At 40.3% G+C, this 12,658-nt stretch overlaps 1 protein-coding gene across 9 annotated transcripts in view; it reads left to right on the plus strand.

Moving 5' to 3' along the window:
- The window catches only part of PPFIBP2 (PPFIA binding protein 2), a 96,437-nt gene that overhangs the window by 44,758 nt on the left and 39,021 nt on the right, over positions 1-12,658 (plus strand). For all 9 annotated transcript variants that reach the window (XR_005956688.1, XM_041485560.1, XM_041485577.1 and 6 more), the window contains 2 exons: positions 5,628-5,714; positions 10,953-11,066. Coding sequence is in view for 8 of the 9 variants with exons in the window: in XM_041485560.1 (XP_041341494.1) it covers positions 5,628-5,714; positions 10,953-11,066 (201 nt within the window). In the remaining variant the exon portion in view is untranslated. The remainder of the gene's footprint in view (positions 1-5,627; positions 5,715-10,952; positions 11,067-12,658) is intronic.

Genomic DNA, 12,658 nt, shown 5'->3' on the forward strand with positions numbered 1-12,658 from the left:
GGTTTTAAGCAGAAATCTTGTAACATAATGTATACAGTGGCATCTTGCAAGAGCAGCAGGAGAAAAAACATCATCTAGGTCGAACTGAAATCGTGTGTCACCACACTTCAGTTCTTTCCACTGGATTTTATTGGTGTCAACATGACCTGTGGAACTGCTGGGCCAAGAGTGGCCAGAGGGATGGACAAAGTGGGCAGCAAAACCTGAGAGCACGTGGACAGAGCCAAGGAGGGAGGACAGGGGAAATTCCTTATGGAGAAACAAAAAATTCCTGGTGTATAAAAAAGACTTGAGATACCCCCACTGCCTGGAGGTGTCTCGTTTTTAACAAATATTCTTCTGTTCTCCCAAGGGACTTGGGTTAGAGGGTTCACATACAATTCTGTGTCATTCTGTTGCTTTATACTTATCTCTCCACCCACCCTTAATTAGAGGGTACCATTCCAGACAAAAACAATACAACCCATATTTTGTACAGTTGGGCAGTTATAGCCCAAAATGATTAACATAAATGCTAATATTCCCTGCAAACTCTGTGGCACAGAGCTGATGGCTGGCCTGAAATTTGTGTACATTGGTTTTATGCCTTCCTTTTTGTTCTGGATGAGATTCTTCACCTGTACAGCAAGAGGTGGAGTGATCAAACCCATGATGCAGCCATTAAATTCAAGATATTGAAGGTGAATCTTGAGGCTTCTCTAAGGATATTTTGTTTTAAGACATGTAACTGTCTGGAGGAAAAAAATAAGTATTAGTTTTTAGAAAAATTATCCAGATAAAATAAAAATATTTGTTTAAAAATCAATTTGGTTTAAGGACTACCAAAATTTACCTAGCTCTGTCCTTTCTTAATTTCAGACTGCACTGTCAGCTTTTTTCAAGTGTCTGCTACTTTCATTTAAGCAACCAGTAACAATGGCAAATAAAACATCCTGCTGTTGATTTACTAATTGCCTCCAGATGAAAGGCAGGAATTATAGATCCAGAAATTGTGTTCCAGCCCTCTCCTCCTCCTCTGAGGTAACTGAGGGAATGCACATACATTGAGATGGGTGTGTATCTGAGGTAGTGCTAACATGCCAAGAGATTAAATTTTTGCTTCAAAAGTCAGATGCAAATAAAAATGTTTACTGTGTAAGCTGCTCACTCATCATAATTCAACTCCTTGTGACTCAGACCATAATTCTAGTGACCAAAAAGAGTACTACAGAGGTGGAAAGACCATAGACTTCTAAATGTTGTCAACTCCAAATAGGCAGGGGAGAGTCTGCAGTGTGCATTTTCTTGTGTTGGAATGCAGTGCTGAGGTCTGGGTGCTGCTTTGTGCTAAAGCTGCCTGGGCTCTGCTGGCCATCCTCCTTGTTTTCACCTTCTAAACTACAACAAGAGGCAACACATCAAGCATGTTCCTAATCTTCTCCATTAATACAAGTATTGTCATTACCACAGGCATCCTGTGTTCTAGGACCCTCAAGGCAGGGCGGAATGATGAATCTGACTCCATGTTCTCAGAAGGCTAATTTATTATTTTATTATACCATATTATATTAAAGAATACTAAACTATACTATACTAAAGAATGCAGAAAGGATACTTACAGAAGGCTGAAAAGATAATAATGAAACTCGTGACTCTCTCCAGAGTCCTGACACAGCTCAGCCCCAATTGGCCAAAGAGTGAAAACAGCTCACAGCAGAATCCAATGAAACAATCAATTGTTTTCCTTTTCTGTGAGGCTTCTCAGCTTCCCAGGAGAAAAATCCTGGGCGAAGGGAATTTTCCAGAGAACGTGAATGCCACGATCCTGTGCAAGTATCGGTGGAGCTGAAGGTGATTCATGTGGCTAAGGAAGAGAGGAGGGCTATGACATAATCTGTCTCCTCACAGAGGCGGGTGTCTTGTTGAAAAAGCTCACAAATCACCACTTTAACTGACTGCCAGGTTTCTTTTCCCAGCTCCTCCCCGCTCCACAGCCCAGGGTGAGATCCATGGTGTTTGTGACAAATTTCTGAGTCACAGCTTGCTGACCAGCTTCAGAAGTTGGAGGGGTTAGGATTAAAATTAGCTGTGTTGGAGATTCTTGGCGCTGAAAAGGCAAACCTGAGGAGAACATCAGCTGACCAACATGTCTTGCCATATCCTTTGAAACTTTTGCTGATTATCCCCATTTTAAATCAAAGCTACTGAATTGTTCTCCAAAGTCTGATTTTTGTGTGTGTGTGTGTGACATGAGAAGGAAAATTCAAGCCCTTTTCTTGGAAGAGGACTCAGTAATGACTGGATCATGCAAGGGATACATAGATCTTCCCAGCAACTGTCCAATATTATTTTCATATTAAATCAGTGAGCATATTCCAAAGAGAGGTAAAGGGTCTGGAGGGTAAAAGCCCTGTGAGAAGCAGTTGAGGGAGCTGGGGGTGTTCAGCCTGGAGAAGAGGAGGCTCAGGGGAGACCTTACCACTCTCTAGAACTGCCTGACAGAGGGCTGGAGCCAGCTGGGGATCGGCCTCTCCTCCCGGGAAACCAGTGACAGGATGGAAGAAATGGCTGAAGTTGTGCCATGAGAGGTTCAGATTGGATGTTAGGAAAAATTTCATCACAAAAAGGGTTATAAAACACAGGAACAGACTGCCCAGGGAAATGGTGGAGACACCATCCCTGGAAGAGTTAAAAAAATATGTAGATGTGGTACTTGAGGACATGGTTTTATGGTGAAAATGGTGGTGGTGCTGGCTGGACTCGATCATCTTAAAACTCTTTTCCAGTCTTAGGAATTTTATGATTCCTGTAGGCAAAGTATTCATGGCATGCAGTTGATTTTTTATCTGCAGTGGTACTGCCATCAGCATATTTTTAGCTACCTTGCCTTAGCATATCGTTGCTTCTACTTTGTTATCATAAACTTTTTTATGTGTTTTGTGCAATCTCTCTCATTCTTTCATTGGAAGAGGCATAGTTAACATATTTGGCTCATAATTTGTCAAGCCCAGGTAAGAATTTTTGTTCTTTAATGCTGGATCTTCTGAAGTAACAACTTTATAGGAAATCCTGCAAATTCAGCCTTTTAGACCTGTGCAACCACATGACCAGTGTTTTTTTGTTGTCTGGGAGTTCTTAGAGGAATCTGTGGTCTCGTGTCTTTTGTGCTGTGGGTCCTGTATTCAATTGCTGCTGGTACGTGTGACATCTTGCTCAGTTTCCTCTCAGCCCTGGCTCTCACAACTGCAGAATGCTCTCCAACCATCCACAGATGGCCTTGGTTCATGTTACACTGTTTTATCTTGTCTTTATACGTGCCGCAAAGAATTACCGAGGCTCGAACAACTGCTGTACGTCAATCAGACATGTTTATTTAGCAGGTCGTTTTTCTGTCTACTGTACCTTCCTGTGCTTATCTGGGGCCTTTCTGGCTGACCTCACACCTGCATGTTTAGAGCCTTTTCTGTGAGGTCTTGAACCCTAGTAGTACTGGTCAAAAACTTGTGACAAAAGTATATTTTGAGAAGGGTTAACACGTTTGTCTTTCGATGATGAGTGCTGGTAAGTGAGGTGTGGAGTGAGCACCTGCACATTCTGTTTTCAGTGTCCCTGTTGGCCCCTTAAACCGGCAAAAAAGACCAAGATTATTGAATTTATAGGTGATTTTAGTTAAGGGCCTTGCAGCTACGCTTAAGGACATGGTTAAAACACAAGAGCCAGATGCATAGGAAAGAGCATAAATAGTAGAATGCAAGTCATCACTGACTTCTCAACGTTATACATTTAAGCAGAAACAGAGTAAAAGCAGAATGAAGAACAGGATGTCAGCTAAACAAAAGCATTTTAAAAGGATCTGGAAGTTATAGGTCCTAGTCTGAAAATATGTTAATTTTACTGTATGTTTAATATGGAAATAAATATGGCCCAGGAGTCTGTGAAAAGGTTTTACTACTCAAGCCAGTTTCAGCTGGAGTCCTGTGTCTCCTCTTAAGCCCTTAATTTCAGAAGAAGCTGGGAAATAGTTGATGGTGAGGAGCCAAAAGAAAGCCACAAAACAAATCTTGAAAAATTTACTTATGAAGATAAGACAGAAAAATTCATATTTTCTTCACGGCATGAGGAGGACCTGCTAATTAGGGATGTAGAGATAATCTTCAAATATGCAAAAAAAAAATCTCTCAAGTGAATGGAAGGACCTATTTTTTAATTTATGGTGGTATGATAACCATGAAGTTGATGAGGTTATTCAGATTAGGCAAGAAGAAAAATGCTCTAACGATGGGTAGGTAAGAAGCAGATGGAGAAGCTGTGAGTTCCATCTCTGGAATTCTTTAGAAGAAGACAAAACAAGAATATTGCAAACAATCATTGGCCCTAGGATGGAATAGTGAACCAGAAGATCTCTTCAGACATCCTTCAGCCCCTGTTTGTTGGTGCCATTATGATTCTCTCAATTTCTTTCAAAATAATCAGAGGCAAGGGTGCTTGGTTTCTTTCAGCTTACAAACGTGCCACACTTGTATCTCGTACCACATTTATATCTAGTTCAGCACTTTATGTTTTGAAAACTGTCTTTTGATTGGATAAAAATTTGATTTCTCAATTGGAGTTAACTAGCACCATTTTTATTTTCAGCATTTGTTTTAGGTTTGGGCCTGTTGGCCTCAGTATAGATTAAGAAGCCATAAATATATTTAATTAAAAAAAAAAAATCTGTTCACAAATGTTCAGTTGAAAAAGAAAGGGCAGTTGGGGAGGAGGATTATAATTCTCTTGGTGCCATTGTGCAAGTAACTATAAATGAGCAGTCAGCTGCAGTTGAAGGGAGCTCCTTGGATTCCTGTGTTAGCTGAAAATCCAGGCTGAGTGTTGTGTTCCCTGGCAGAAATGCAGTGCCTGCAGTGGAGCTGGGAAGTCAACCTCTGGGGGCTCAGGTTACTTTTGATGCTCTGGGCAAACAGCTCCTTTCCCACAATGTTTCAGCATGCAGGATGAACAGAGGAGACTCTTCTAAACTTAAATAAATCCACTTTTTTTTTTTTTTTAATGGTGGTGTTTCTATGTGAAGTATTAAAATTCATGGGAAATGGGGCATAATAGTTAAGGACAGGCCATGTTTTAGAAGGTTTTGGTTCCTAGAGCCTTTTAGAAGTCCGTAAGTAAATGGCTGGCTAGAGTAGTTCCTGATAAGAATGTGATCATTTAAATAAGTTTTTAGTTGCTAACAAAAAACTTCTAATTTTCTTTCAATAATCTCTATAGCAATTTTTGCCACTTGAAAATAAATACAAGATTCATTACTGTGGAGAGTAGATATTTCAAATTAAATGGGTTTTGCTTTGGTAAGATGGTATTTTCCACTGAAATTATAATTTTCTAGAAAATATCAGTCTATTCATTTACCACTCTTGAATGATGGAAATGAGAGAGTATTCAAAATAGCTTTAAAAAAGGTACATTCTTAAAGTACATTAATTTTTAATGTACAATAAGTACAGGCTTAATGCATATGAAATAAACCATTCTGGTCTATAAACACATTTTTTCTTTTTTTTTGTCTTGTAAAAACTGCTTAATATACAAAAATTTTTTAACTGTTCCTTGAAACTTTAATTGTAAAAAGTCTCACAGCACTTTTTTCCTCCCAGTCACAGGTGAATCATTCATCCAATAATGAAACTTATCAAGAAAGGCTGGCACGATTAGAAGGTGATAAAGAGTCGCTCATCCTGCAGGTAGGTCCAAAAGAGAGAAGAATTTTGTCTGCATAATTGATATCCAGTGCATAAAAGCTGAATTGGCAGAGTATTTTCTGTTAAACAAATGTTAACAAGTCACTAAACATAGCTGATATTTAACAGGGAATTAATTTGTAATCTGTAGAATTCCTCTAAATGGTTTCATGGTGGGGTAACCTGGCAGAGGAGAGGGGTGTAACAGCAGTAAAAGTGGGGGGGAGTGGCAAAGGGATTAAAAATATATCTGTCCCAGGCTACTGCTGGGATGGTGGTTCTCATTCTAGGTTTGCTAGGTTGTGCCAATTTTCTGGGTTGTCTGCCAGCATTTTTAATGAACCAGAAGACTGGCAGGTAGATGGAATTGGTATTTTTCCTGTTTATATGCCGTACCAAAATTGTTTACATCTTCAAAAAGCTTAAGGGGGAGGGAAACAGGGATAGAGAAAATTTGACAGTAAAATGCATGCCTAAATTCTTCCAGATTTCCTGTTTCTCAGTTTACCAAGCCTTTTTTCAAACAGATCCCGTGTTCCATATAAGTTCTCCTCCTGGAGAAAACACATGTTGCACAACTTCAAAAAGTATTCTTTTTCTGTGTATTTTTGCTAGTACTGAACTGCACATTCCATGCTTTTTAAAACCTGAAGCTGGAGATAATTTAAATAGTCTTTGCATATCCTTTCTCAAATGCACATTATCAGCACATATATTTATATCAAACAAAGCTGAAGTGTGTTGGGTAGGTGTTCTCCCTACTTTCAGACACAAGTTTCTGTAAACATGTCTTATCCTGTATGTTCTGCTCACACTTGTGTTCATTTACTGAGCAGAACCCTCACTGCTGTTGTTAAATAAACAATAATGTTTTCAGACACAAGCTTTGGCTTGGTTGGAATGTTTTTTTTTCATTATTGTTAAACTGAATTGCTCTTACCAAATTTAGGAAAAAAGAACCCCACCTGACTGGAAAACAATCTTCTGGTTGGAATTTAAGTGTGTGCTACAAATTCCCTTTACAACTGCTATTTATTAGAACACCTTTTATTAATCAAGTGGTTGTTAACCATTAGTAAAAGCAAACAATTTCTCACGCTGTACATTCATGTTTTGAGTGCACGAGCAGCTCATGAGAGGAGAGACAATTATGGGGCCAAACCCAGGTGTTCCATCCAGAGCTGAGGGTGGCACTGGGGCCCTGTGAGGGTCTCCTTTGTTCCCCACATTTCTGTGCGGTCCTGTGACCTGTGCATCAGCCTTGGTGGCTCTGACAGGTCCCTGCAGACTGTCCCAGGCTGCTGCTCAGGATGTGCTTTTCTTCTCTCTGTCCTGCAGATTTTCAGTAACTATTTCTTCATCCACACAAACAGGTACCCAGGGAAGCAGCCAGCCAAATGCACAAAACACAGGGGTTTATGACACGTTTTGAGACCTGCCTAGAGTTTTTCTTAGAAGGAATAGAGTAAAATCAGAACTAGAAAATGTCTCTCTTGCATTTTACTCCCATCACTTCCACCCCCCATCAAACCCAAAGGCTTAGTCAATATTTATGCATTTTCTTTCCCACTGCACAGCGTTGCAGTGGAACTGCAAAACCCCCAGGCAGATAAGATAGACTAAAACCTCAGTCTGGAAGGTGAGCATCAACAACAACAAAGATGCCAAGGTGCAGCTGGGTTTAGGACCTGTTTTACACCAGCTCTTCTGTCCAGGCAGTCAGTGTGAGGAGCACAGGCAAGACCCAAGCTGAGGTTCCATGGCCTGAGGGACTCTGCTGGTGCAAACCTGGCTGCTGGGCGTGACCTTGGCAGGAGGGGTAAGAAAAGAAAGGGAACAGAGCACCTCTGTTCTGTGGCTCATGCCAAATTGCACCAGTGCCTGGGCCATGGCTGTGATCTGGAGGGAATTAGAGGCTGGGAGCACTTCAACCTGGCCTCAGACTTTTAAACCTTTCTGACACTCCATTTTTAGCTAAGTGTTCAATGCCCCTCACTTTTAGAGAAAATATATTACCTGCAGGCTGAGTCTTGCAGGTGTTGCACTCCTAAGGCAAGATGGAATTTCCAGCTTAGCAGAAACTGGGATTTTGTTCTGGGTGCAGCCTACAGGTTCCTTGAAGAGTCTGGCAGATGTGATCCTGGACAGAGGGGAAAATATGAGCTTCAAGTGGCTGATGTGCCTCTCAGCCCAGCTGCTGGAACCCCCAACGCATGCTTCTAAAGCTGCTAAGCTTTCACTAAATTCCTCTCCAGAGTTTCTTTCCAGGTTGCAGTGGTATTTAAACCTAACCTGAAGCTCTGGTTTTCTTTCTCTGGAACTTGCATCGCACTGAAGCAGAGAATTCAATTTGTCTCTTCCTCCCTTCTGATCTCACACGGGGTTTTTTGTGTATCATCCCTCATTTAATGGGCACAAAACAAAATGGACAAGCAGCAGATTTCCTTGCAGGGGGTTCCCCTGCCCCAGCTCCGATGTGTCCCCCTGCCATCTGCCTCCACCCACCCCTTCCTGTCACCTCCATCCTGAGTTCAGCTGTTCTCTTAAGCTACAGACAGCTACTTAAATGGGAAAAAATAGTATTTTCCTTTTCTTTTTCTTTTTTTTTTCCTGTGATTTTTTTTCCCAGGCACGCTTGGCATTGTATCAGCAGTTAAAAGCAATACAGAAGTCTCCCTGTGCAGCTTCCCTGAAGTGAACTCAATTGTTCATTGGGTTTTAGACATGCCGTGTAGTGGATAGGTCTTCAAAGTTTCACTTCTACCTACTGTAGATTTTTTATTTTCTTTTATTAATAAAGGTGTTGCAGGGTTAGATGTGAGAGCATATATAAGTGTTTGTTAATGCATTTTCTTCAAAATGGAGTTTAAACACCTTAGGTTCCTTTGTTTGTTTGTTTTAGGTAATATTTTTTCTAGAATAATCAAGGCTTTTATATAAATAAATAGTTACAACGAATATACAGAGTGTATGGTCTCCTTAACATAAGAATTATCACTGGGGTTTTTTCCATATCTTTCTACCATTAGCCTGGGTGCAGTTTTTCTGCTTTGCAAGATTTGGGTTCAGCTGCTGGGCTGTTTTTATTGCACACCCACTTCTCTGTGCCACCATTCCCACAGTTCTTTAGCAGGGTTGCTTATTGTTTCTTTTCCTGGGGTTCATTGTCTGTATCTCCCTGCTTTTGCTTTCATGTTTTGGCTTGCCAAAGCCTGCGATTCTCTGTTGGAATAGAACTTTGCCACAGCTAAAACTTGCCTTTCACTCACTGCATTCTTCATAGCTTCAGAACTCTTTATTGATAGGTAAGCTATCAATAAAGTTTTGTTCTTGTAAGAAGTAAAGTAATTGGTTGGGTTGGGAATGAACAGTTTTCTTACTTGTCTGTTTTAGGGAGTGAAATGCCAACAGAACCCAAAATGGTGATGCATGCTCCAAAACCACTTAAAACACTTCCAGTATCCTCTGTTCTTGTTTGCTCCTCTCCAGTTTTCCAGACTTTTGCATGGAGGGACCCAGGCTACCTATAGGTAGCATTCCACCTCTCCTTGAAAGCCCTTTCTTTTTTATATCAAGAAAATATGAGCTTCAAGTGGCTGATGTGCCTCTCAGCCCAGCTGCTGGAACCCCCAACGCATGCTTCTAAAGCTGCTAAGCTTTCACTAAATTCCTCTCCAGAGTTTCTTTCCAGGTTGCAGTGGTATTTAAACCTAACCTGAAGCTCTGGTTTTCTTTCTCTGGAACTTGCATCGCACTGAAGCAGAGAATTCAATTTGTCTCTTCCTCCCTTCTGATCTCACACGGGGTTTTTTGTGTATCATCCCTCATTTAATGGGCACAAAACAAAATGGACAAGCAGCAGATTTCCTTGCAGGGGGTTCCCCTGCCCCAGCTCCGATGTGTCCCCCTGCCATCTGCCTCCACCCACCCCTTCCTGTCACCTCCATCCTGAGTTCAGCTGTTCTCTTAAGCTACAGACAGCTACTTAAATGGGAAAAAATAGTATTTTCCTTTTCTTTTTCTTTTTTTTTTTCCTGTGATTTTTTTTTTCCCAGGCACGCTTGGCATTGTATCAGCAGTTAAAAGCAATACAGAAGTCTCCCTGTGCAGCTTCCCTGAAGTGAACTCAATTGTTCATTGGGTTTTAGACATGCCGTGTAGTGGATAGGTCTTCAAAGTTTCACTTCTACCTACTGTAGATTTTTTATTTTCTTTTATTAATAAAGGTGTTGCAGGGTTAGATGTGAGAGCATATATAAGTGTTTGTTAATGCATTTTCTTCAAAATGGAGTTTAAACACCTTAGGTTCCTTTGTTTGTTTGTTTTAGGTAATATTTTTTCTAGAATAATCAAGGCTTTTATATAAATAAATAGTTACAACGAATATACAGAGTGTATGGTCTCCTTAACATAAGAATTATCACTGGGTTTTTTTCCATATCTTTCTAACATTAGCCTGGGTGTAGTTTTTCTGCTTTGCAAGATTTGGGTTCAGCTGCTGGGCTGTTTTTATTGCACACCCACTTCTCTGTGCCACCATTCCCACAGTTCTTTAGCAGGGTTGCTTATTGTTTCTTTTCCTGGGGTTCATTGTCTGTATCTCCCTGCTTTTGCTTTCATGTTTTGGCTTGCCAAAGCCTGCGATTCTCTGTTGGAATAGAACTTTGCCACAGCTAAAACTTGCCTTTCACTCACTGCATTCTTCATAGCTTCAGAACTCTTTATTGATAGGTAAGCTATCAATAAAGTTTTGTTCTTGTAAGAAGTAAAGTAATTGGTTGGGTTGGGAATGAACAGTTTTCTTACTTGTCTGTTTTAGGGAGTGAAATGCCAACAGAACCCAAAATGGTGATGCATGCTCCAAAACCACTTAAAAAACTTCCAGTATCCTCTGTTCTTGTTTGCTCCTCTCCAGTTTTCCAGACTTTTGCATGGAGGGACCCAGGCTACCTATAGGTAGCATTCCACCTCTCCTTGAAAGCCCTTTCTTTTTTATATCAAAACAAAACAGTTGCAGGGGAGGGGAGATGAGAGGGCGGGGTTGGCGTGAAATAGAGGTAAGACTGCAAAACTTCTCTCTTGGTGGAGCAGGTTGCTGCAGTGCACAAGAATATTAAAGCATTGAGGGCTTTAAAAGGGAACTTCTTGTCAAAACGTGCATTTGGATGTTATATGCATAAGGTAATTGAAACTTATTTACAGTCAGTTCAGTAGCACTGTGCTTCTCCTCTCAAATTACAGGTGAGTGTTCTCACAGACCAGGTGGAAGCTCAAGGAGAGAAAATCCGGGACTTAGAAATCTGTCTTGAGGGGCATCAGTTGAAGCTGAATGCCACAGAAGAAATGCTCCAACAGGTAAAAATCCGGATTGCAGACCTTCTCCAGAGGTGGGGTGAGCACACATGGTCAGCTTGTCTGCGTGTGTGACTGCCCTTGGCAACAGGATAAAACAGGGAGGGGAAAAAAAAAGCTTCTTTTATTGTTCTCCTTCTGCTTTGCACTTCCCCCTCTTTGTTTTCCTGTTGCAGAAAAGTTTTACTGGCTGGTTGCATAATGCTGTACGTGGCAGCATGTAAAATGAAACTATTGTGTCTTATTTGAACTGTGCTTATTTGGACATGGCTGAGTAACTGGTTAGACAGGTTAAATGTATCTAATACATGTAGGACTTATAGAATTAAGAGGTTTTATTTAAATGCCTTCTGTTTTCCTATGGCTTTGAAGTTGATCAAGCGGCAGTTTGGAATGAATTACTGTATCAATTTCTGTTCTGTAACCATTTTCGCTTAACTTTGGAGCTTTCCCCTTAGTTTGATATGAGAAAATTAGTATATAAAGACATTTATTCTTTATTTCAATCAACAGTTTCAGGCTATGTGATCCAATTTTTGCTTTTTGATGTTCTATGTTGAGGGGCAGAGCAAATGATAAATTAAATACCTTACAGAACTGCAGGTCTGTTGATGTTGAAGTTCTCTCCCTGTACAATTTTCTGTTGTTATAGATGCAAATTATCCATTGTTAATGCAGTACATAGATACCAAAAATAGATATGAAACTGTAAATAAGCCTCAAAAATCTATGCCAGAAATTTTTAGGATAGGTACTGTTCTCTATGAGCTTAGTTCTTCTCCCCACACAAATATTTTGTGTTATAAATTTGCTGTTTTAGTCCATGTGAGATATAGAAGCCTTTTAATGAACTGATCATAGCTTTAAATTATGATAAGGATCCTTATGCATATGTATGTAAACAGCAGCAGTTTCTATAACATAAAACTGTATCCTAAACATTTTAAATTATAATTCTCAGAGGTTCTTGAAAAAACCTTCCATCTCACACAGTCCAAAATGCTTCCAGCTGGGCAAGGCTGTATTCCGAGGGGACAGCTTTAAAAATGCAAACAGTGAGTGCATGTAGTTTTCCAGCGAGATCTGAAGTGGAACTCAAAGAACAGTGATTATTCAAGTTGTGAAAATCTGTTTTCAGACTCCAGGAAGGCATTCCCAACAGAGTGCAGAAGCTCCCTGTTCCAGTCTAAAGCTAGATCGTTGTTCTGTGACTTCTGCTAAAACTGCTCATTCTTTCTCTGACTTAAAATGTTTTGCCCAGATAGTCTTCTGAGGAAACTGTGAACTTAAAGCCTTTTTTACCAGAACACTGAGGCATCTGAAATTAGAATATAATGTTGCAGGAACATTGCCATTTCAGTGAAAATGTTTGCATCTGCTTGTCTGGCCTTAGGCACGTGCACGAATTGCTTACAAAGCTGATCCTAAAGTGATAAACTGCAAAAGGCTGTACCAAAGCTGAAGAAGTAAGAGAATCTCTAGATACATCTAAAATAAGCCTCAAATCTAAATTTTGGGATAACTTTGAGTAGCTGTAGTTGTTGTTTCTCCCAGTAGACGCTGGGATATGGGAAACACAAGTTAGATCTCTCAGC

This window comes from Pyrgilauda ruficollis, unplaced genomic scaffold, assembly GCF_017590135.1.
Source record: "Pyrgilauda ruficollis isolate IOZ18807 unplaced genomic scaffold, ASM1759013v1 scaffold119, whole genome shotgun sequence".
Classification (NCBI taxonomy): Eukaryota; Metazoa; Chordata; class Aves; order Passeriformes; family Passeridae; genus Pyrgilauda; species Pyrgilauda ruficollis.